The sequence below is a fragment of the Apteryx mantelli genome, chromosome 23 (genome assembly GCF_036417845.1).
Source record: "Apteryx mantelli isolate bAptMan1 chromosome 23, bAptMan1.hap1, whole genome shotgun sequence".
Classification (NCBI taxonomy): domain Eukaryota; kingdom Metazoa; phylum Chordata; class Aves; order Apterygiformes; family Apterygidae; genus Apteryx; species Apteryx mantelli.
This window is the reverse complement of record NC_090000.1, coordinates 3,090,080-3,112,446: the sequence shown is the minus strand read 5'-3', so window position 1 is coordinate 3,112,446 and position 22,367 is coordinate 3,090,080. Positions and strand designations below refer to the sequence as shown.

The window sequence follows — 22,367 nt, the reverse complement described above, 5'->3', positions numbered from 1 at the left end:
CGCATTCCTCCCCCGGGAAGGGCCTGGAGAGGAGACTAAGTCTTGGCACTAGCATGCTTCAGTGGAAACAACGGGGGGCACTTTAATGCTACCAATGATTTCACAGGCAAGGCTGAGTCCTGCCCTGCTCACGTCACATGCCAGCAGCGGCTGGGGTGCCGGGGCTGGGGCCATGGGTCTCTCCAAGCCCAGAGCAAGTCCCGTTTGCTCCTGGCCCGGTGTGCGCGCAGTTCTCCCACGTCAGCCTTGCCCACAGCGGAGGGGCTGAGCCCCACATACCCAGCACCTTTAACAGCCTCGGTAGCACCCGACCGCTGGGCATCTCCACCAGGATAAGGGTGCAGATGTTGTGCTCCCAGGGCACCCTCCAGCGTTTCCTCCCCAGCAGCGCTGTTCCCTCCCTGGCCAGGTAGGTGGATGGCTGGTTAGAGGCTCCCGTGCTGGAGTTTCCCGAGCATCCTCTTGACCTCACTCTCCACTCGCAGGAACTTGGCCTTCCTCCAGGGGTTGGCAGTCTGTCTCCGGCTGCTCTCCAGGTCCTGTAGGAGGAGGGCAAGGTGCTGCCGAACCCGCTCGCGGTCCCAGAAAGGCAGGTTCTTGTGCACTATGCTCAGGATGTTGGACCAGTAGTCAGAGACGTCGGTGCCTGCTGTAAGGAAGACCAGCACCCTGATGCCGTCCCGATCCATGCGCAGCGTGTGAAGTTCCCGTTTGCCTTCCTCGCTGATGTCGTTGAAGTACAGGCTGCAGGTTAGGAGAAAAAGGGCAGGGAGATGCTGTAAAGGCTGCGGGGCAGCACACAGAGACAGAGAGGGGCTCCCCGCATCCGCTGCTAAGGGGAGGGATGCTGGGTTGCATGTGCTGCCCGTGAGAAAGAAGAGACGAGGAACTCACTGCACTGTGTCCAGCGTCGCGTGCTTTTTGGCCACCTCCACCAGCCCCAGGGCAGCCGCGTCTGTCAGGGAGTTGTAGCCCAGGTTGAGCTCCTGAAGGTGCTGGTTCTTGGCAAGGTGCTGAGTAATGACCTCGACACCCCGGTCCCCCAGCGAGGTGTGCAGCAGGGACAGGTGGGTCAGCGAGCGGTTGCCTGCCAGCGCCTCAGCCAGGAATTGTGCCCCCTGCTCGCCCACGGGGTTATTTACCAGCCTGCAGACACACGAGCTCAGGGGAACAGCCAAGGCTGGGCACAGGGCCCAAACCCAGGGTACGGGGTGGGCAGCAGGGACATTTTCATGGGAGCATGGAGGCGATGCCTCATCCCCGTTGTGTACTCACCGCAGGTTGCTCACCACACACTTGTCATGCAGAAGCAGGTCACGGATTTCCTTGCAGGCATCAGGACCCAGGCTGTTCAGCTGCAAACTGATGCAGAGCAAGAGATGGGAATGGCAGGACCAAAAAGGCTGTTACCTGTGGGGCTGGCACCCCTGCCTTCTCCGTTCACCCTGGCCCTCTCCTGCCCTCACTGTCACCATCCCACCTGGGATCCCCAGAGAAGTCCAGGCAAGGCTTCCTCTCCGAAAGGAAGCACACGGCAACTGCACCTACAATCCCACCAGAGCATGGGTAGTCAGCAGATCCAGTGTCAGCAGGAGCAGGGCAGGGAAAGGGGATTCAGGACCCATGGGTGGCAGGTGAAGGTCTGAGGAGGGAACAGGATCCTACCGAGCCCTCCGGAGCATCTGAAGGAAAGAAGCTCTGCACAGCCCAGCTGTGCAGCTGAGTCCATCTCTACTGAGCACGGCCTGCCACCCCCTGGGCAATGGGAAGACTGCAGGTCCACAAATGGACTGGAAAGACTCCCATGCCTTTGCACAGTCGAGATGCCTGCCCTTGGCTGCCCCTCTCCTGCCCAGAGTTAGCAGAGCTGGCTACATGGCGATGCTGGGTGCTTCTGGGCATCGAGACCCTCCCAAGCAATGGGAGAGACCCGGGCCTGCCAGAGAAGCCAGCAGGCCAGCCTGTGGTGCCAAAGGCAGGAGAGAGCTGCCGAAGGAGTTCCACTGCAGGGTGTGCTGGGACTCCAAGTCCCAGCATGCAGTGCCCAGCAACGCTGCTCAGGGAGTGTTGCATATTGGAAGCTGTAGTCCCCATGGTTTGCACTGAAGATAAACAAGGGCATACATGCCTTTCTCCTGCTTTTGCCATGCTCCAACTCCTGAGATAGGCAGAGGTGAAGGCAAGCCCTGGTTTTTGAGTGCTGCCCAAGGGCAAGAGGAGGTGGTACTCACTGGAGAGCCTTGCACCGCAGCAGGACAGGGAAAAGGGTCCTCAGGCTGCTGGTGTCAAGATTGCAGGAGGTCAGGTTCAGCTCCTCCACCTCATGGCACGTGGTGCCCATGACAGATGCCAGGACAGAGCACTTGAGAGGGGTCATCTTGACGGATGAGAGGTTGACAGTCCTGAGGGAGCGGATGGCCTCAGCTGTGAAGCGTTCATTCTGGAACTCATGCAGGAAGAAGAGGTAGTCCATCAGCTCAGATGGGGGCAGACCCTTACGGCTGTTCCTGATGACTGTCTTCTTCATGGCCTTGGCAATCTCAAAGGCTGCCAGGTTCTTGATGGAGCAGCCCAGCTGCTCTAGGATGGCACGGTTACGGCGGGACAGGATCCCACCCATGAAAATGGGGAAGAGCTCAAAGACCTCATCATCAGAGACCTCATCGGGATGGCGCATGGGGCCCTCCATGCCAAGGATGCTGGAATTGATCTGATCCAAGACATCATCATTGAAATAGTCCTCCTCTTTGAACATCTCCTCTGCCATGGTTCGGGCAATAGTGTCCCGGTCCTTGCCACTCAGCCGGGAGAAGTAGCGAGGGAAGACTTTGAGCAGGTTAAGAAGCACTGGCAGGAAGCGCAAGGGCAGCACCTTGGAGATGATGTTCAGAACCACAACAACATCTTCACTTACCTTCCCAAAGACCTCTGACAGCTCCTTCCCGACTCGCTGTGCCAGGGTCTTCTTCTCACCCAGCACTACATACAGGGCTGCCAGGTACTCCTGCATAGCAGGAATGGTGAAGACAAAAGTGTGCTCTTTGCCTGGCTGCACACATGGTGTGAGGAAGAAGCGGAAGACATCACTGCGGAAAACCTCCAGGAGGTTGAGCTCACTTTCGGTCTTCATCTCCACCTCAAAGCACTGCTGCAGGTCCTCCTCTGAGAAGCAGGTCTTGCGGGACATCACCCCTTCGTGAGCCAGCTTGCCCACCGTCTTGGCCACATACTTCATCATAGAGATGTTGGTGGGGTCGGTGCTGTCCAGCACCTCCCCGCTGAAGTTGAGCCTCAGGAAGCTGGTGTAGATACCAGTTAGGGTCTGACTGGGAGGCACCGTCTTGGTGAAGTAGATGAAGTGCAGCGTTGTGCAGACCAGCCAGCAGTAAGAGGGCAGGAAGCAGGCGGCAGCGATTTGGTTGTGGCGTTCCAGGTTCCTCGACAACATCTCCACCAAGTTGTCTTGCTCGCCTGAGCTGCTCCCCGGGCTGTTAACACTGCCATCTTCTCCACTGCAGCCAGGCTGGCTCAGGCGCATCTGGAAGTACAACTTCTGGAGGTTGGTGTCAGAGAAGCCACAGATCTCAGCATAGCGGCCCACATACTTGCCCGGGATCCGGCGCACTGCAGATGGGCGTGTGGTGACAATGATACTGGCCTGGAAGCAGAGGACAGGATGAGTTTGGAGATGCTCCCTCTGTGTCTTTGATCTAGCTTCAGCAGGATGCCAAGCCCGCAACCCACATATGGTAGCACAAGAATCAGACCAGCCAGGGGCTGTGGTTCAAGGAGCTGCTGACCACAGGGCATTGGTTCAAACCTGGCCCAGTCAGAGGGGACAAAAGAGCTTTCCTCATCCAGTGCTAGACATAAATATAGTCTGGAAGGCCTCAGCCAGGCAGACAGATTCCCAGCTACTGCTTTGTCTTTCCAGGCTTGCCCACTCCCCCAAAGGCTCCACAGAGACAAACAAGCAACAGTGACACGAAGCCACCCTAGCAAGTCCCTCCGGGGATGAAGGATGGCTGTTCACTTGCAGCCAAGCTGGGCTGTGAGCAATTAGTGTAAGGGCAAGGGGCCATGTCTGCAATGCCCCAGGGCTCACCCCGGCCTTTCTTCAGCATGAAGGAACTGGAGGAAAACAGAGACACTGACCTCTGGCAGGAGGTATTTCCTCAGCAGGTTGACCACAATGGCAGGGGGAGGTATGGGCTCATTGGGGTCACAGCACAGCTCTGTGCCAGCCAGCCGGAAGTCTAAGTTGAGGCGCTCTAGGCCATTGAGGATAAAAAGCATCCTGAGGTTGGAAGTGCCAAGCATTGGCACCACGTCCCGGAGATGCTGGTACTTCTTGGTGATGAGGCGCTTCAGGGAGATGGGGGTGTGACTCTGGGACAGATCCTCACAGGAGAAGGGGATGACCAGCTCGAAGCGGGGCAGGCGCCCGTGGCACCAGTCCACCACCATCTTCTTGATGAGGGTGCTCTTCCCCGTGCCCACAGTGCCAAACAGCACCGCAGTCTTCACCTGCCTCCCGCAGGCATCCGCATCAAAGAGGTTCTGGAGGCTGATTTTCCGGCTGCAACGCTGCTGAAGCTGGTTCTGGATGGTCAGGTCAGGTGAGGGCTTCAAAATCTCCTCCAGGGAGCTCTCCCGGATCACTGGGTCCACATGGACTGCGTCTAGTGAGAAAGAAGGGCCAAACTGCCTCTCCTCATTGGGCTGGTGGCTGAACCATGCAGACAAGCTCTTCTGGTGCTTCTTGATGGCATCTAGGAAGAGGAAGGTGCTTGGCAAGACAAGGGCTTCCCAATGGCAGGGGAATGGGGAAGTTGCTTGCCCCAAGCCACCTCAGTGAGCTGACTGAAGAGAGGAGGGCAGAACCCAGGAGTCCTGGCCCTCATTGCTCTTGCTTGCCACCTCACTGCTCAGGGCAGCACCTGTCCCCAACCTGCTGTGCAGGACCCTCCATCCTCTTTAGTGCAAGGTTGCAAGCTTACCAGAAGAAGCCACGTTTCTCAGTGCAGTCAGACCATGGCGGGGGGAGCTGGGCTGGGAAGGGGGCTCCTGGGACCCTCCTTGGTGGTGAACACAGCTCCTGCAAGGGGAGGGAGAGTGCTGCGAGGAGGGCAGGGGTTGGCAGCCCCATGCCCTGCCCAGATCTGGGGTGGGCCGTCTACTGATCAAGCGTGAGTACCATGGGAGGCACTGAGCAGGGCCAGCTCGCCAGCAAGTATTACCCTGTCCTTCTCCCCTTCCTTCCCCTGCACCAAGGGAGAGCGCAGGGCTGCCGCCTGCCGTGAAGAGGAGCTGAGGGCAGGTCAGCGTCATGTGCTGTGCCATCCCTAGCCCAGCATGGGAACGAGGCCACAGCGAGGCAGAGAAATTGGGCTGAATTCAGAGTGGGCAGGGAGTCGGGCCTGGGTTGTTTCCCAGGTAGAAGCAAAGCAGCAGCTCTGTCCACAGTGCCCCAATGGCCCCAAGGCAGCCAGCCCCACCACCCACGTCCCTGGTGGCCCCAGGGGCTGAGTGGGCTCAGGCCAGGCCCCAGCTGTGTCACACCATACCTGGGGAGGGACGTGCCATCTGCACGGAGGCTCTTCCTGAGGAAGGAGCTGCTGGCAGTGCCTGGATGGAAGAAGCGTACACACCATCAGGGATAGCCTTGGCTGATCCACCAGAGCTCACACCGACCAGCTTACGGGCTTTGCATCTTGCTGTAGCAACCCACAGACCATACAGGCTCAGCCAGGGGTGTGGGGAGAGATTTGCACCAGGGATAAGGCTTCCCAAGGATGAGGATAGATTCGGGGTCCCAGTCCCGCAGCCACAGAGCATGGCTCACCTGGCACCGAAGCAGCACACAGGTACGCACGCCTGGTCCCCCTTCGCTCCGGCAGGGATCCACGCAGCTGTGTCCAGCTGCTCCAGGGCAGGCGGCTCTGGCACTGCATGGCCCGGGACATCTTCTGGCTGAAACAGAGGGGCACGCCATGAGCCACGCCAGGAGCCAGCGGGCTCCGTCCCCAGCCCAGCTCTGCAGCCTGCGTCCTGGGAATCCAGGAGCTGGGGCTTGGAGAGAGGGCACAGCAGGAGGAAGGTTAGAAAAAGCAAAAAACAAAGGTGATCCTCTCCTAAATATCTGCATGCACGGTGGGTTCTCCCTAATCCCAGCAACGGTACTAGCATGCCCCCCGGGCTGCTCCCCTTGCCGAGCTGTGCCACCTCTCCGCAGCACCCGGCAGCCCTTGCCGTGTCCTTGGCAGCCGGCTGAGCCTTCTTGCCTTGCCGGGGCCTGCCAGGCCGAGGCGGCTGTCGGCACACGGAGATGCCGAGCGGAGCCTCCTCCCATTTAAAGCAGCCGGGGAGGCTGGCAGCCGACAGGGTGACGAGCGCAGGCTGGCTGCAGGATGCTGGGGCACAGCTGGCTCCTTCCCTCGGGGCTGCATAAAGTTTGGCACAGCACTGGCTGACATTTCCCAGGCAAAGCGCCTGTCTCCAGCTGCGGACCGGGGGGGGGGGGGGGGGGGGCTCAGCAGGTGCCCGGTGTAGCCAGGGCTGCCCAGGAGCCGGCAGCGAGCAGTGCGGGGTTACAGTCCTCCTCCCCAGGGATGTGGTGCAGCAACACCCAGCCTTACCTGCCCCGTTGGGTCCCGCAGAACAGGCTGTGCCTGTGCTGACTCAGCCACCCAGCCCCACGTCAGCGGGGTGATGGTTCAGGGACGCAGGCTGCTTTCAACACCCCCTTCATCCTGAGAAATTGAGGCACAGGGCTAAGAAAGTGGTCAGGAAGGGACAGGAGACAAAAAGTCTCTGCATTTGGCCCCCCCAGGAGAGGACAAGCAGGGTGACTCCCCGCTCATACCTCCCGTGGCTTGGGCTTTTTGCCATCCCTTCTTGTGTTATCCAGATGGGGAAACTGAGGCACGGGGAAGGGTCTGGCGGAGCTGATACCGAACCCCGGTGTTCTCGTCAGGACCTCTGCAGAAAGCAAACCCTGACGCACACCATGCCCAGACCCCAGCCCCTTCGCAGCACCCTTTGCCACCCAGGGCACGTCGGGGAGCAGAGGGCCCTGAGACGGCCGCCTGCTGCGGTCCCCCTTCGGGGACCCCTGCGTGCCGGCCCTGCCCACGCCGCCTGCCTGCCTGCCTGCCTGCCCGGCAGCAATCCCGCTCCTCTCCGTCTCTCCAGTCACAGCCAGCCTCCCCGGCTGCCAGCTGCCGGCCCTGCTGTCTGGAGGGACGCGGAGGAGGCCACGCCGGCGCTGCGTCAGCGTGGGCACCTTGAGCCCGGCCAACGTCCGGGCTGGCACCGACGCGAGGCTGCAGCCCAAGCGGCAGGCGTTACCTCCGGCGGGATCCCTCGCGGGGAGCCGCGGCCTGCCGGTCCCCTCACCGCCTGCTCCGCCGGTGCCGTGCCAGGCGCTGAGCCCGCTGGGTGCCCGGGTAAGGGAGCCTGGGGCCTTTCACCCCCCTGCTTCCATTTCTGTCTCGGGGAAGAAGCTCTTCTCTCCGGCGCTTGTTTTGCAGCTGTAACTTCCTGCCGCGGCGTCCCGCCCCGTGCCACGGTCGCGCTGGCTCGCTGCCGGAGCCGAGCGGTGAGAGCGGCGAGCCGCGGGCACGGGCATCGCTGCGGGGATGCGTCCGAGGGTCTGGCAGGGACAACGGCAAGGAAAAAGAGCTCCTGGCCTGTCCCAGACACAGCTCTAGCCCGCAGGGTCGGGGCTCCCGGCGTCCGACCAGCAGCGCTGCGAGGAGCGGCCTCCCCTGGACACATCTGGCTGCTCTGCGCCCCCAGCTGTGCAGCAGGGGCCCCGGAGCACAAGCCCTGCTCTGGAGCAAAAGCCATCAGCGCCCAGCTGCCTCCCGGTGAGCCGGGCTGGGCTGGGCCATCCTGGCTGGGCACGTGCAGCGCCTAGCACCAAGGGGGATGTGCAGAGAGCGGGACAACAGCAGTCCCCATGGGCAAAGAGCCCTGAGGAAGCTGCGCTGGGAGGGCAGCTTAGCTCTGCCTGGTTATGCTGGCCTGTGCAACACACACACATATATAGATATATGTATAGATATAGATATAGATACACGCATATATGCACACATACCCTTTGCTGTTTGCAGATCCACTCTTGCAGCCTGGCGAGGAAGTGCTGGGTCCAGAGCCGGGGCCGTCCGCTCCTGCTGGCTGGGCTGCTGTGGGGGCGATCCTGGGGAAGGCTGGCCCATGCCAGCCAGCCAGGTTGGGGGCTGAGGCTGGGTTCAGGCATCGGTGACCCCCAAAGGCTGCGTGACCCTGCACCGCACACCCCACAGAGGTCCCGGAGATCTTCAGGCACGCACACGGTGTTTGTCTGCGGCGCTGTGTGCGTACAGGCATCCCCCCAGCCTCGCACTGCCTCCCCAGGCTGGCACCCACATGCCGTGTCCTCACACAGACGCACTGGCCCGGGCCCAGCACACCCAGGCGCACACATATATATCCTTGTGTGCGCACACACACACCCTCCAGTTGCTCAAGCGGTGGGAGGCATCCAGGCACTACAGTATAAATATAAGTTTTATTGATGTGTGAAACCCAACAAGTACAGCTGGCATCTCAGAAACACTGAAATAAGCCACAACACATCTGCCTGCTTGACAGCTCCTATGGCACAGCCCGCCGGCAAGCCGGGACCTCAGGCACCTGGTGCCGGCAGGACACTTACCTGCGCGCGCAGCACAGCCCGGTTAGCAGGCAGTGACACCTCTCCTCGTGGGACACCCCTGCCCGGCCCCGCACATACACCCCACACTGCACAAACTGCTCTGCACATACGGATCAAGTGAAGGCTGGAAAACCAGATGACCCAGCCCTGCACCGAGGTGGTGGGGAGCACAGACAGCCACGGGCTGCCCACGGCACCAGGAGCTCCCCTAGCAGAGGGATAGGATAAACGGCATCCACACATGGTGAGAACGAAACACTGTTTTATTGCCTGATTTGAGAGAGGGGTGAAACCCTGGAAGAAGCCCCATCCCCTCCCTGCGCTGGCCCAGCCTCCCCTTCCGGCAAACCCTAGCACCAGCCGCCTGATAATGCATTTGCTCTTCTTGTGCGTGTGACAAAGGAGGCCTGGCCGTGCGCGGAGGTGAGCGGCCGTAGCCCTGCGTGCATGCCTGTGTGCCCGCGTCTGCCGGCAGCACACGGGAGGGGAGAGCCAGTACCTGCTTCATCCATTTCTCTGGGCTGAAAGAGCCGCGCAGAAGGGCTGGAGCAATTTTAAATGGGGTGAGGTTCATCAGCAGCTCCGGTGGCAGCTGGGAAGGCAGGATGCTCCTCAGGAGCCGGAGTCACAGGCTGAACCACATCCTCATCCATTAAAGTGCATTGCAGAGAAAGGAGGGGGCAGAGGAGGGAAGAGGAAGCGTGGGGGAAGAAGCCTGCTCTCCTCCATCACGCTCTCCTCCTGATTATCCAGATGTGCTCCCTGGTGGCGTTCCTGCAGCCAGAGGCACCCCGCACCCTCCTTCCCCTGCTCTGATAAAGTGCATCCTTGCCATGCTCATGAGCCCAGCGTGCCGACAGGGGACTGGGCTCAGATGTGCTCAAGACAAGGCAAGACCGAGCCTGGCAGCCCCCCCCCCCCCCAGCCACATCCCACAAAACAGGGGGATGCCAAGGGGACCGCAACGCTGTAGCTATCTCATCCCAAAGAGATGGCCCTCAAGAGAGCCCCACCAGTGCAAATGTGCTTCATCCCTTTGCATTTCTCTGTGCATTCCTCCGTCTACGGGATTGTCCTCGCTGCAAGGGGAGGGCCGACGGATAGCCCCTTCCCGGCACCAGAGCGACCCGTGAGCCAGCCGGAGCCCAGGCTCTCATTGCTGCCAGGGGTGCTCAGCCCCTTCCCCTGGGCACTTCAGGCCTTCTCCTGCACGGCTTGCCCACGGCTGCACGTGCAATGGGGGATTTTTGCCCAGTGACCCCGCGCGCTCTGGCCCACGTGCCCGCCTCGGGGACACAGTTGTCCTCCGTCTGCACGCTCATCCCGGCCCCCTGCCCCGCACACACGCATACCTGGTCAGCAGGGCTCAGCAGGCAGGGTGCTCCCCCGCCTCTGCCAGGCTGGCGCAGGGGCCCCTGGCCATGCCCACCGGTCCTGGAGATCCATGGGGTGCTGCCAACCACCCCATCCCTGTCGGGCTGCTCCAAGCAGGTGCCTGTGGAGTTACGTGCCCCAGGGGGAGGGCTGGGGCCCGGCAGCCCGCACCCCCCAGGGCGATCTCACTCTGGCCACGCTCAGCTTGGGCAGCGTCGTCCCATGGGGTTTTCCATGCGAGCAGGGGAGGCTGGCAAGTGGGGGCTTGTGCTGCAGCCTCCCCATGTGTGGGTGATGCGGGCAGTCACCAGTGCTCGCTGGCAGCCCCCCTCTGCTGCACGCACTGCCCATGGCTAGTCTGTCTCATCCTGGTTCCTCCGGGTGCAGCGGTAGCTCCGGCAGTGACAGCACAGTCCCTGGAGGTAGCACGTGCTGGACATGGATAGCAGCAGGAGGGGGGTGCCAGGAGCAGGACCCACAGGCTGCCACCCACCACAAGAGTCCCCACTGCCGGGGAGCGGACAGGAGGCAGGAGCTGTGCAGGACCGAACCATCAACACCTCGTGCTGACTTGGTGTCCAGCGAGGAAGAAATCATCAGCCCGGCAGTGCAGACCTTGCGCTGGGCAAGGCTTAACTCATGACAGTCTGAGAGCAGGGTAGGAGGGTGGGCACCCATCCAACAGCCCCACAGATGGTGAGATGGAGATGGGCGACTGCCTGCAGCTCCGCTGTCCCGCTAGTCCCCTGCCCATCCGCCTGCCTGCTGCCGGAGCAGACGGGGAGACTGGTCACACTCGGCCCGGCCATGCCTGGGCACAGTGGCCGTGGTTGGCACCCATCCCCAGAGACAGCAGCCCTCGAGATGACGCGACTACATTGCGGAGCACACCGCAGGGCGGGCAGCAAAGGAGGATCCAGGAATGGAGGGGAATTTGGGGAGGCACAGCAGAAAGTCAGCCAGGAGCCCCTGGGGAATACCCCCGTGCTCAGCACAGAAAGGGCATCAGGGCACATCCTGCTTCGGGACCTCTCTGCAAGAGCACCCCGTAGATACAAGCTCGTCACAGCAATGCAGTCCAGGCAGAGGAAAACCCGACCTTGCTGACGGTCCAGCATCAACGCGGCCACATGTCTCCACACATCTCCCAGCAGCCGAACGGTGCTGAGTGGAGCAGTCCCGACAGGAGCCAGGAAAAGTAAAGAAGAGTCTCAAGTAGTTTGTTGTTCTCCACACAGAACTGAAATCTGCTCCTCTTCTTCCTGGCCCTTGTCCTGAAATCCCCCGCTGCTCAGAGGGAGCTGGCACTGGCATCCCACAGACTGCACTTGAAGCAGGGGCCCACATGCCCGAGCAGCGCAGAGCTGCCTTGCCCTGCTCGGGATCGCTGGAAAGCACTGTGTTTCCAGGTCTGCGGGTGAATCCGTGCAGCTCCTTGCCCGTGGGGGCAGGCCTGCGTGATGGGGCTGGGCAGCGCTCTGTGCTCCTGCTGTTGCCACATGTGCAAACGTCCTGCTGGCTTCTGGTCTCAGCTCTGCTCCTGTCGGAGAACCAGCGAGGTGCCAAAACGCCTTGCCTCATCAAGGGGCACAGGTGACTGGAGGGGCCACCAGAGACACTTGCCAAAGGGACCTTCTCCGGATACCAGTCATGAAGTGCAAGGCCCTTCCCTATGTCGGGATTGAGCAACACAAATGAACCGCTCGAGTATCTCACCCGCTTTGCAGCTCTTGTGCTGCTGGGACCTGTTTCTGCAGCACGTCATGCTGGAAGGACCCCTCCGCGATGAGGCCAGGCATCCCCTGGGCTGGCATCTTCTCCTTGTAGGCAGCGCGAAGCCCATGCTGAGCAAGGGTCATCTTCCCTGTTCTGCAGGGAGAGCCGCAGCTGTGCAGGGAGAAGAGGAGCAAGGCGGTGCAGGCGATGCAGCCAGCCCCGAAGGGCTCGGAGCTAGCTCTGCTCCTGCAGCGGAGGCGCTAGAGAAGTCAGCGGCTCAGCACCTCTAGGGCACGGGACCTGCATCCTCCCCATGTCACGCAGCACTTGGGAGAACCGGTCACTTCTCTCCCCGTTGGTCACTTTTAGCCTGTTAGTTCAGACCCCAAAGGCAGCAGGGACTGAGCGTGGGACTACCTAAGGTCTGAGAACACTGTCCCGTTCCCACAGAGCCTGCCGCATCCCTCGGTTCAAAGCTCCCGTCTCTGAGGATGGCGTACAAGCAGCCGTCTGAGGCAGAGCCCTCCAAGCCCTCCTCTGCCTGTTAGCTCCCGTTTCCCTCCACACACTGGGAAGCAGTGGGGTTTAAAAAAAAAAAAAAAAAAAAAAAAAGGAGAAAAAACAAGAGAAGGGGGATTTCTGCAGGAAGAGAGAGGAAGGGAACACAGCAATTTCTGTGGCTACGGCGACAGGAAACAGCAAAAGCCTTATGCAACTCAGCCTATTGCATCTCGGGGCTCTCCTTCGCCCTGACACACATGCTGCTGTCCAGGGGCTCGCGGGCGGGCGGCTGTGCGTCGCAGAGCCGTGCTTCGCAGGCGTCTCCTCGTGGCTTCGGCCCCCGGGCTGGGGCAGCCCCCGAGCACCTCTCCCCAAGCGCCCGGCGCTGCTGGCTCCTCTCCGCCTCGCTCTCGGTTTGGCTTTGCCTACACCTGCCTCTGCAGGACTGTCCCCAGTGTCCTGAGGGGCTTGGTGGAGAGGAGCAGTGCTGGGCAGGAGCGACGAGAGGGGATCCAAGCTCCAAAGGGTTCGGCAGTCCCGGAGGAGAGGATGGCACATGCCAGGGCTGTACAAAACATTTGCGATGACGAGTGTGTGGAAAGGTTAAAACAGTTCCGAGATGTCTCAAAACCCTTCTCGACTGAGCCAGGCCTGGCTGGCACCTGCCAACGCCTCCGCCACGGACCGTGACCTGCCAGGAGCGCTGTGTCCATCTGCAGATCGTCTCTCACAGCAGGCCAGGCCCGGGAACGGCTTCGGGGCCCTGAGGCCCCTTTATCTCTCTGACTTGACTTTGTACCTGAGGACCAGGTAAGCCAGGAGCCGCAGGATGACGAAGAAGATGCCCAGGATGAGGAAGTCCAGGTAGAGCTTGGCCTCCTCCACATCCAGCTCCTGCAGGATCTTGATAGGCTTTTGGAAAGGGCAGAAGTCCTCGAGGCACTCCAGGTCCTCGCGCTCCATGGCATAGATGGTGAGAATGACGCCCTCAAAGCCATACCTAGGGAGGAGTGCACCTCGTGAGCTGCCGCGTGCCGCCCCCGGCACCAAGCCGGACAGGTCAGGGTGCCCATTCCCTCCCATTCCCTCCCTGGCCCCCGCGGGAGCTGCTGGCCAGAGCGCAGGGTCCCACCTGACATAGGAGACGTAGGAGCTCCACTGCAGGTAGGTGGGGATGGTCTTGAAGCTGACGAAGAAGCCCGAGAAGAGCAGCACGGGGATGGCAGTGACGGGCCCCACGAAGGTGGCCACCTGGGGAACAGAGGCCGTTGGGAGTCGTGTCCGCACACAGAGGCGCACCTGAGCTTTGGCAGGGTGGCCACATGCACCCCCCCAACCCCCCGCCGCACTCACGTGCCAGCCTGCAGGAAACGCTTCCTCATGCTCCTCCTTGTCGTGAGACCCCCCAGCACACTCTCCCCCTCCACGCAATCACCCTCCCAGTCCCAGCAAAGCCAGGGCCTCATCCAACCTGTAGGGAAGTGGAAGCCGCTCCGATGAGAAGCCCGAGGGACTGGGCCACCAGGGCCGTGGCGGTGGCCAGGGCAGAGAAGAGGAGGAAGCGCGTGGCTTCGGGAGGCTGGCCCGTCATCCAGTACACGATGCTACAGTACGCGATGGGGCAGATCACCTGAAGAAGGGTGAGCAAACGGACGGCTCAGCTGGACCCATGCCCACCCTCACCACTCTCCCGCCAGACCCTCCCCAGGGGACGGAGAGCCTCAGGGATCCCACGAAAGCCAGCCCAAGTCATCTTCCCTTTGGCTGTGCTGAGGAAGGCAGGACAGCATCAGGGCCATGCTGGAGTCCAGCCGAAAGCTCACCTGGAAAGGCACATCCGCCATGGTCTTTGCCAGGTAATAGGCCTTCAGGCTGTACCAGTAGTTCAAGTGCTCTCGCAGGAATACCGACATCTCCTGGGGGACTGCGGGGAGAGGGCCAGGAGGAGTTAGCAGCCAGCAGCGCCCTGGCCCACGCTGCTCCAGCCCTTGCCCCCACCTGCCCCAGTATCCACAGATGTGATGCTCCCCCTGCCCAGGGCATGAAGTGGCCTCCTGCCTGCGACCAGCCACAAGTGACTGCGCAAACTGCTTTGCCAGGGAAAAAGTCAATGACCAACAGGTCAACTTTCTGCATGGAAAAGTCAGCTTGGCTGGGGGATTTTAGTCAAGCTTTTTGGGGAAGTGAAAAAGAGACGAAACGGCCAAAAACACTACTTTGCAGACATTTTGTCAGCAAAAAAAATTCCAGCAATTCTGATGGGAGCCAGCAAGTGTATTATAGCCAGCTGTTAAACAAAAGGCAATACCTTCAAAACTGGAATGTAGTTCAGGTGATCCAACCTGAAAATTTCCCTGTTTAGTTAATTCTTTTCCTCTCTTCTGTCGTGTCCCCCCCTTTTGCCCCAGTTCAGCTGGCTCCATCACTGTCTGGCAGACACTCAGCCATGGAACTCAACAATCCCCCTCTGCCCCATGGGGTGGACTGGTGGCCCCAGGAGCAGCTAACTGCTGTTGGGGCAGAGAGCTCCTTACAGGTGAGGATGGTGGGCATCAGTGCGGCAAACATGAGGAAGAGCATGGAGAAGAAGAGAAACCCGGTGTTGTTGAAGACTTTGCCGGCATCGTTGCCGATGTGCAGGTAGAGCAGCCCAATGAGCACCCCGATGCAGATGTGGGACATGAACCGCAGATGGGTCAGCACCTGCAGGCAGAGGGGGCACAGGGCTCAGAGCAAGGCATTGCAGGGCTCGAGGAGAGGAGGACAGCTTGCCTGCTCCTCCAAGATGAGCCCCACTCTCCCCACCATCCAACCCCCCTCTCTGCCTGCTCCCTGCTCCCCCAGCCCTGGCCCCTGGCCCCCAAGCATCCCCTCTCCCTCGGCCGCTGGCCCTCGCCTGCCCTCACCGTGTCCCGCAGGATGCAGATAAAGGTTCTCTTGAAGAGGATGCAGAACTGGGTCGTGGTGCTGGTGGCGAATGTGTGGCTCTCGATGTGGTCCACATCCTGCAAGACCACAGGCAAGTCAAGGATGTGGGTCAGGCTCACAACATCGGCTCCCTGCCAGCACGGCTCCCAAATGATCCCTGCTTCCAGGATACCCCTCAGGAGCACCCCTGGTGAGGACAGGCACTGCCAGATGCCAGCACAGAGCCACAGCTCAATACTGGCAGATGCTGGCTGAACGTCGTGCTCCACCCTCACCTGAAGGGCCTCAGCATCCCAGGACACCTCTGCACCACAGGGCAGGAGACACCGGCATGTCCCCAGCTGAGCACGCCAGGGCCTGCCGCTCCCCAAGACCACAGGAGGCTCCTCTCCTCCCCACTCACCCCCACACAGTGTGCTGGGCACGATGAGTCTGCCTTGTCAGGGCTGCTCTTCTTCTCAGCCATGGTGCACATGCCGTTCTGGACAGCGCGGAACAAGACGGGATTGAGATCTCCATACTCTCCTGAGGCCACCTCAATAACTGCAGAAGAGGACAAGACCCCTGAGAGGTGCAGACCCTGCTCTCGCCATCCCCTCGCTCGGCCTGACCGTGCCATGGCCCCCCGAGTGGGGGCCCAGCACAGCCCTTGCCCCAAGGCGCCCGTGCTGCCTGCTGAGCGTCTAATGCGGGGTGGAAGCATGGACAGCCTCACTGCCTAGCCAACCCAGGGGCACTTTGGGCAGCCTGTAGGGCTGGGGCCTTGTGTTTGCATCTCGCCACCCTCTGCTCCTGCCGCGGCCCCAGCTGGGGCAGGCACACTCACTGAAGTCGGCGGGGTTGTGGTACGTGGGGCAGTGGAGGCCGAGGCCCTTCAGGTAGGGGATGAGGTTGGTCACGATGCCTTTGAAGATGCACTGGCCCTGGCTCAGGATGTACAGCTGCAAGAGAACGACAGGGCATGGCAGGCGCATGGCAGAGCAGCCGGGGGCAATGTCCTGCTCCCACCCACTCCCGTCCCTAGGGTGGTTGGGGGCACCCTCGCCAGACCCTTGCCTTCAGGGCTGTGTGCCACACCAGCCCCAGGTAAAACGCCCTGTGCTCATCCCTCCCGTGGCCTCTCTTCTGGGCTCTTGGGGCCAGAGGGGCCCTGCACCCCCCCAGAGAGAGAGCCCCGCTCCCCAGCCCAGCCCAAACCTTGTCAAACATCTCGAACAGCTTGGCGCTGGGCTGGTGGATGGTGCAGATGATGGTCCGCCCGCCCTGAGCCAGCGACCGCATCAGGGAAACCACCTGGAAGCAGGAGGCACTGTCCAGGCCGCTGCAGGATGGGGCAGAGGAGAAAGAGATGGCAAGGAGAGAAGGGGAGAGAGGAGAGGGTGAGAAGTACATCCCGGAGATGCCCTCAGCTGCCTCCCGTTGTGGGAGCCTTCCTGAAATGGTGTTGGACTGAGCACCCTGCCTCTCCCAGGCTGGTGGGCAGAGCATCCCTTGGCAGCCCCTTGCAGCCTCACCTGGTGGGCTCATCGAAGAACATGACCGGAGGGTTGTTCACCAGCTCCAGGGCGATGGCCAGGCGCTTGCGCTGGCCCCCAGACAGCGAGATGGTGCGGGTGTAGGAGCACTCCAGCAGCCCCAGAGCCGTCAGGATCTCGTTGACCTGGGAGACAGCCTCATTCACTGGGGGGTCCCCTCCCTCAGCCTCCCTCCAGCCTTCCCATCACTGGGGGCCCTTGGGGGTTCACCCAGTACCCCCAGGGTCCTTGCTGCCCTGTGGCCCCCACCCTGGGGAGAGATGAGGGGCCTGGACCCACTTTTCCCCTGCAAGGCAGGGGGGACTGTAGACTTACCAGCTCCTTCTTCACCTCCTGCTTCTCACTCAGCTTCAGGTTAGCAGAGACCTGTGGGGAGAGGATGGACAGGGAGACATACCTGTCAGATGGAGGGAACAGAGATGACTGCACCATGGCCCCGTCCCCTGTAAAGGGCTGGGGGGTGATGGCTGGGGATGGGGGGAGCAGGAAAGACCTGCTGCAGGTCTCGGTTCCCGCTTTCCAGAGCCCTTGGAAATGGCAGGTCTCGGTGTGGACACAGTGCCTGGTGGGCACAGCCCGGGATGCCCCCCGTTGAGCCCACTGGGCTGCCCAGCTCCCACGCTGCTCACCATCATTGCCTCCAGCACGGTGAGATGCGGCAGGAGCATGTCGTCCTGCATGATGTAGCAGGACATCTTGCGGAAGGTGCGCAGGTCCCGTGGCCGGCCGTTCACCAGGATCTGGCCCTTCATGCCGGTCTCCCTGCGGGAAAGAGGCGTTTGGGGATGCAGCTCAGAGCCCACAATGCTGCAAACCCAGACCCGCCGGGCATGGGGCCGATCTCACCTGTAGCCAGCCAGGATGTTCATGAGGGTGGACTTCCCAGCGCCCGAGGGCCCCATGATCCCAATAAGCTCCCGCTGGCAGAACTTCCCTGACAGGCATTTCAGGAGAGTCTTGTACCCTGGAGGGAAAGAGCAGGGCGGGTTTGGCTCCTGGGCGGCACGAGCCTGGATGCCGAGGGACCAGCAGCGCCGTGGGGGCTGCGATGCCAACCCAGCACCCGGGGAACCACAGGCCCTCCTGGTGCCCGGAGCTGTCTCCATCCCCATGACTATCGCCACGGTGGCTGTTGTTTCCAGGTGGCTGCAGACCGCGCGCTCCCTGCCTCTTGCTCTTGACTGGCCCCACCGATTCCCAGCACCAAGATGCATGCCCTCGGTCACGCTGAGGACTGCGGGGACCTGTGGGACAGGGCATGAAGCCTCGCAGGGGCTGTGACCGTGGTACTAAGGCATGCCATCACCCCCCCTGCTCCCCAGGGCAGTGGGGCAGGGTGGTGTGGGGCAGCCCGACTCCCCAAGCCCGACGGGTGCCTGGCTGGCGCCTTCATTGACATTCATGCCATGACACCCAGCAGCAGCCACTGCTAATCAGACCTAGAATTATCTCTGCTTTAAATGCAGCTGATTAGCATTTTCTGGCAGCAGAAACATGATGTGTCAGGAGTGGGAAACAGGCGCAGCCTCGGGCTCTCAGGAACTGCCCCCAAAACACAGCAAGGCAGCCGCGGGATGCAGGGTGCCGGGGCCAAGCCATACTGCGGACTGGGTCCGGGCATCTCCCTGCCAGAAACATGCCCACCCCATGCCCCGGGGTGGCAGCTGGCACTGGGCGAGGGCAACACATCCACCCCCTGCCCGCAGAAGGGACAGCCGGCCTCGTGGCCACAGTGTCACCCTGATGGGGCGGCCCCTCTGCCCGTCCATCCCCAGGATGGGTGGCCTGGCACTGTGAGCTCCCCATCACCCGGCTCCCATTTCCCAGGTGAGGAAGACACTCCTTCAGGCTGGGAGACCACCCTGCAGGCCCATGCACCCTGCATGCCTCCTGCGCATCCCTGGGCACCCAGACCCCGTGGGAGAGCCGGGAGGGGAGGCAGCGTGGGCTGCAGCTCGGCCCCGTGGCGGTGGGCAGGGGGCTGCGCCTGCTGTGTCCCGGCATGGGGAGCAGCAGAGCAAGCGGGCCCGGTGCTGCCCCCCCCCCGCCGGCGTGCGCTGGCACCACGCATGCTGCTCACGTCGGCGCCACTGCAGCTTGCGGAGCGGTTACTCGCGTTCATTGACTGCCAGTAACCTCCCGCGCCGGCAGAGCGCAGGCAGCCTGGCCTGGCTGGCTCCGGGAGCCAAAAGCACCGGAGCCCTGCACCGGCTCCTCCACTCGCACCAGGCCCTGGGGAGAGGGCTGTCCTCCCCTGGCCACCCGGGATCCCACCGCTCCTCTGCGCCCTTCTTGCTGCTTCGCATGCCGGAGCCTTTCCCCCTTCCCTCTGCAGGGCAGCATGCTCAGCTGCAAGCAGCCAGGCCCCAGGATGGCTGGATACTGCAAAAAGGCACCCTCTGCCCTGGGGCACCCAGCCCCATGTCCCCGCTTTACGTTTCCTGAGTGTCCCAGGCACACAGCCAGACCTCTTCCTGGGGACCCTTGGGGCTGGTCCTGCCATCCTGCTGTGCCTCAGTTTCCCCAGCTCCAGAGGCCGGTTGGGGCAGGGTGAGAGCCCTCAACGCAGTGCTCGGCTGGCAGGGCACCCCACGAGCAGCCCTGCGCCCCCGGTGCTGCCTGGTGCATCCCCCCGCACCAGGGCCGTGTTCATCCCTGCCTTCCCTCACCTTTGACAGATCAGCTCCCCCTCTGCCTCGTGGGGCTGCCTGATTGGCATCCCATTAGCTAAAAGAGCTAATTAAAGCAGACTGCCACCCACCAGCTGCCATCTGCCTCCCCTCCCCAAACTCTCGGCCGGAGTCGTGCACAGGAAAGGGAACCGTGGCCCCAGCTGCTTGGGGAGCTGCTGGAGAGGAAATCCCCTGCAAACCGCGCGTACCCTCCCTGCCGGGCTCAGAGCCGCGGCACCCCTCGGGGTCTCCTGCTATCGGCACATCATGCCCCGCACAGCGGCACTGGGCAGACTCGTCCCTCCCGGCTCTCCCTGAAGTGGGAAATCTGCCCTGCCTCCCCGCTAGCAGCCCTGGCCGGCTGCCTCCCCGGGCTGCGATCTGCTTTCCTCCGGCGCCGCGCAGCAGAGGAGCGCAGCCACCGCTGCGGGCAGCGAGCTTCCCGTCTGCCCCGCGGGCGCGCAGCGAGGAGGGCCAGCCGCAGCGTGCCTGCAAACGGCGCCTGGCACGCCGACGGGCCGCGGGGCCGCGCGGCCACACTGCCCAGCCGGCCGGGTGCCGGGCACCGAAGCCAAGCTCCCGCCTGCGGGCAGCGGGCTGGGGCAGGCACTGTGCCTGCAGCAGCCGAGGCTGCACGTTTGGGCAGCAAGGCGGGCGGAGGAGGGACGGATCCAGCGCAGAGGGAGGTGCTGGGGACCCGGGTGAGATCAGGGTGTGCAGAGCGGGAGAGGCGCGACGGCCCCTTCTCCCCGCCGGCAGCTCCTACCTCTCTTCCTCCACCAGGAGCCTTCGCGCACGGAGTAGGACAGGTCGATGAACTCGATGTTGACGGCCGAGCGCTTGGGGAGGTGGGAAAACCTCTGGGCCTCCGTGATGTGGTTCTCCACCTTCTTCAGGTGGGTGGTGAGGAGCGGGGCATCCGGGGCGCTGGCGTGGCACACCGTGTCCTCCAGGGCAATGGAGACGCACGTGGGATCCATGCCCTTCTCCGCCATCGTGCTGCTTTGTGGGAAACACAGGGATGGAGGGATGGACGTGGCCTCTCTCCCCTCCACTTGCCTGCAGCCAAGCCTGCCAGAGGGGCTCGTGGTGAGGAGCAGCTGATCAGCTCCACAGCCAGTAATTCACGTGGCTCCTGCAGCTGGGTCCAACTCCAGCAGCGGAGCTGGCAGGCTGTGCAGGACCCCCGGCCGGCCCCACTGCTGCCATGCTCTGCCCCTCTCCTGCCCCCACGGCAGGTGCAGGACAGGAGATAGGAGAGCTGTTCCTCGGCCCTCCAGGGGAGACCCCCAGCTGCACCTGGATGTCCCCCAGGCCTCACCCACAGTTACCCCTGCCTGGCCTGGCCAGGGGTCAGCAAAGGTAGTTACGGGGTCCCAAACAAGCAGACCCTTCCAGCCGGTTCCTTGGACAGCCCGTGCCCTCCGTCACCAAGACCAGAGCAGTCCTGGCTGGATTAGACCATCTGCCGTGTCCAGGTCCCCACGGGTGCCCTAGGCAGCCCCCCCGGGCCACAAAGGGACAAGCCTCACAGAGCAGGAAGGGGGCCCAGCTACATCCAGCGGTGCCAGTCCTTCTCTTCCCCGCCTTGGCTCGTTTTACCCTCCTGGCTCTTCCCATAGACCAGGTCAGTGCTCAACTGGGGCCATTGCGTGACACCAATGCACACGCGTGCACACGCGCTCTCCTGCCGGGCAGCGTTTCCTGCCTGCAGTCCTGCCCAGAGCCGGCTGCACCATGGCCCCGCTCAGCTCGAGGGCTTCTCTGCAATGCCGGGGGCGATGCCGAGCCAAGCAGGGTGGGAAGCACATCGCGCCCCGGGTCTCACTGCGGCACCACAGCCTGGGAGGGCTGGGGGGGTCCCCACTGCGCTGGCACGAGGAGCCTGAGCTGTCCCCGAGCAGGCTGGGCCCAGCACCCCTCTCGCCTCTGGGGCCGGGGTCCTAATGCTTTGCTAACCTACATTTTGCTGAGCCGCAGGCAGCTGCAGCTGCAATGCACACGCACAGTCCCCTGAAACAGGAGGCTGGCCTCGCGAGGAGCTGCGCCGAGATCTTCCCAGCCCTCTCCCCGCTGCAGGCAGATCCCTTTCAGGGCTGGAAGAAAGCCAGCCCCAGCCCTGGGGAGGAAGAGGTGGGAATGCAGATCCCCCTCCCCAGCAGCCGTGGGGCTCGGGGACCCCCTCGCAATAGCGGCTGAGCCGTGGCGCCCAGCCCCAGGGCAGGGCCGGCAGGAACGGGGGGCTGAGGGGCTGCGAGAGGCACAAAGCGCCCTCGGGCTCACCTTGACTCCTTCAGCTGGGCTTTACAAGGACTGCTAAATCCCGCAAGCCGCTCTCCCCAGCTTAACCCCCCTCCCCCCCAAAGCGAGGGGTGGGGAAGGCAGCTTTGCCAAGGATGTTCTTCCTTGATCCCAGCTCCCTGCTGGCCCCCTCCATCCTCACCAGCCCAAACTGCTGCAGCCTCGCTCAGCCCCCCCATTCCCACCCGGGCTGACACCCAGCCCAGCCACGTCTCCCCCATCCTCCCGGCCAGCATCACCCACCCGTGCCCAGCCCCGCAGGGGGCTTCTCCTGGGAAAGGGGGAGCCGGGCTGGGCAGGCGGGCGGTGCTCACCTTGCGGGATGCAGGCACAACGGCACAGCTCGGGCTCCTCTCTCCTCCGGCAGCGGCTGTGCCACGCCGCCGCGGCTCCTGCCGCAAGTCTTGCTGCTCCTCCTGCTGCCTTTAGTCCCAGGGACCCAGGCGTCCGGCGGTGCCTCTGTGCAACGCCCTCAGCCTCTCCTTTGCAGACAAAGAGGCGATGCCCGCATCGGATGCTCAGGGACAGCGCTAGGCACCCTGGCCAAGCAGGCACCGGGGCATGGACCAGCTGGGCCCGGAGGCGGCCAGGTCACCGTCAGCAGCCGGTCCTCAGCCCTAGCTCCTGGCACGGCCGCGG

At 62.7% G+C, this 22,367-nt stretch overlaps 2 protein-coding genes across 4 annotated transcripts; both read right to left on the bottom strand.

Annotated features, from left to right (window-relative positions):
* Positions 1–57: 57 nt before the first annotated feature.
* NLRX1 (NLR family member X1) lies at positions 58–7,610 on the bottom strand. 3 transcript variants are annotated; one of them, XM_067310325.1, is made up of 10 exons: positions 7,351–7,610; positions 6,639–6,752; positions 5,846–5,973; positions 5,568–5,628; positions 5,001–5,098; positions 4,156–4,772; positions 2,232–3,658; positions 1,276–1,362; positions 895–1,146; positions 58–744 (listed from the first exon to the last, which is right to left on the bottom strand). In XM_067310325.1, exons 3-10 carry the CDS (start codon positions 5,964–5,966, stop codon positions 426–428), a joined length of 2,982 nt encoding a protein of 993 aa, XP_067166426.1. In that variant the 5' UTR covers positions 5,967–5,973; positions 6,639–6,752; positions 7,351–7,610; the 3' UTR covers positions 58–425. The 3 variants fall into 3 exon arrangements, with proteins under 3 accessions (XP_067166426.1, XP_067166427.1, XP_067166428.1); XM_067310326.1 differs by having other exon boundaries at positions 7,399–7,610; XM_067310327.1 differs by lacking the exon at positions 7,351–7,610 and adding an exon at positions 6,866–6,937.
* A 4,993-nt stretch (positions 7,611–12,603) lies between these two features.
* Positions 12,604–20,422, bottom strand: ABCG4 (ATP binding cassette subfamily G member 4). Its single transcript, XM_067310123.1, has 14 exons — positions 20,194–20,422; positions 17,602–17,719; positions 17,385–17,517; positions 17,071–17,121; positions 16,735–16,880; positions 16,418–16,541; positions 16,047–16,161; positions 15,624–15,763; positions 15,199–15,297; positions 14,827–14,995; positions 14,116–14,216; positions 13,764–13,922; positions 13,425–13,543; positions 12,604–13,292 (listed from the first exon to the last, which is right to left on the bottom strand). The coding sequence occupies exons 1-14, from the start codon at positions 20,420–20,422 to the stop codon at positions 13,067–13,069; spliced, it is 1,929 nt and encodes a 642-aa protein (XP_067166224.1). The 3' UTR covers positions 12,604–13,066.
* Positions 20,423–22,367: the final 1,945 nt, after the last annotated feature.

Coding starts and splice junctions, on each gene's coding strand:
- ABCG4 (XM_067310123.1), bottom strand. CDS start 20,422: ATGGCGGAGAAGGGCATGGATCCCACGTGCGTCTCCATTGCCCTGGAG. Junction 16,162..16,417: donor TGTTCGAGATGTTTGACAAG/GTTTGGGCTGGG, acceptor GTTCTCTTGCAG/CTGTACATCCTGAGCCAGGG. Junction 13,923..14,115: donor TGGCGGATGTGCCTTTCCAG/GTGAGCTTTCGG, acceptor ACCCTTCTTCAG/GTGATCTGCCCCATCGCGTA.
- NLRX1 (XM_067310325.1), bottom strand. CDS start 5,966: ATGTCCCGGGCCATGCAGTGCCAGAGCCGCCTGCCCTGGAGCAGCTGG. Junction 5,629..5,845: donor GTGTGCTGCTTCGGTGCCAG/GTGAGCCATGCT, acceptor TCTTCCATCCAG/GCACTGCCAGCAGCTCCTTC. Junction 1,147..1,275: donor TGTGTGGTGAGCAACCTGCG/GTGAGTACACAA, acceptor GTGTGTCTGCAG/GCTGGTAAATAACCCCGTGG.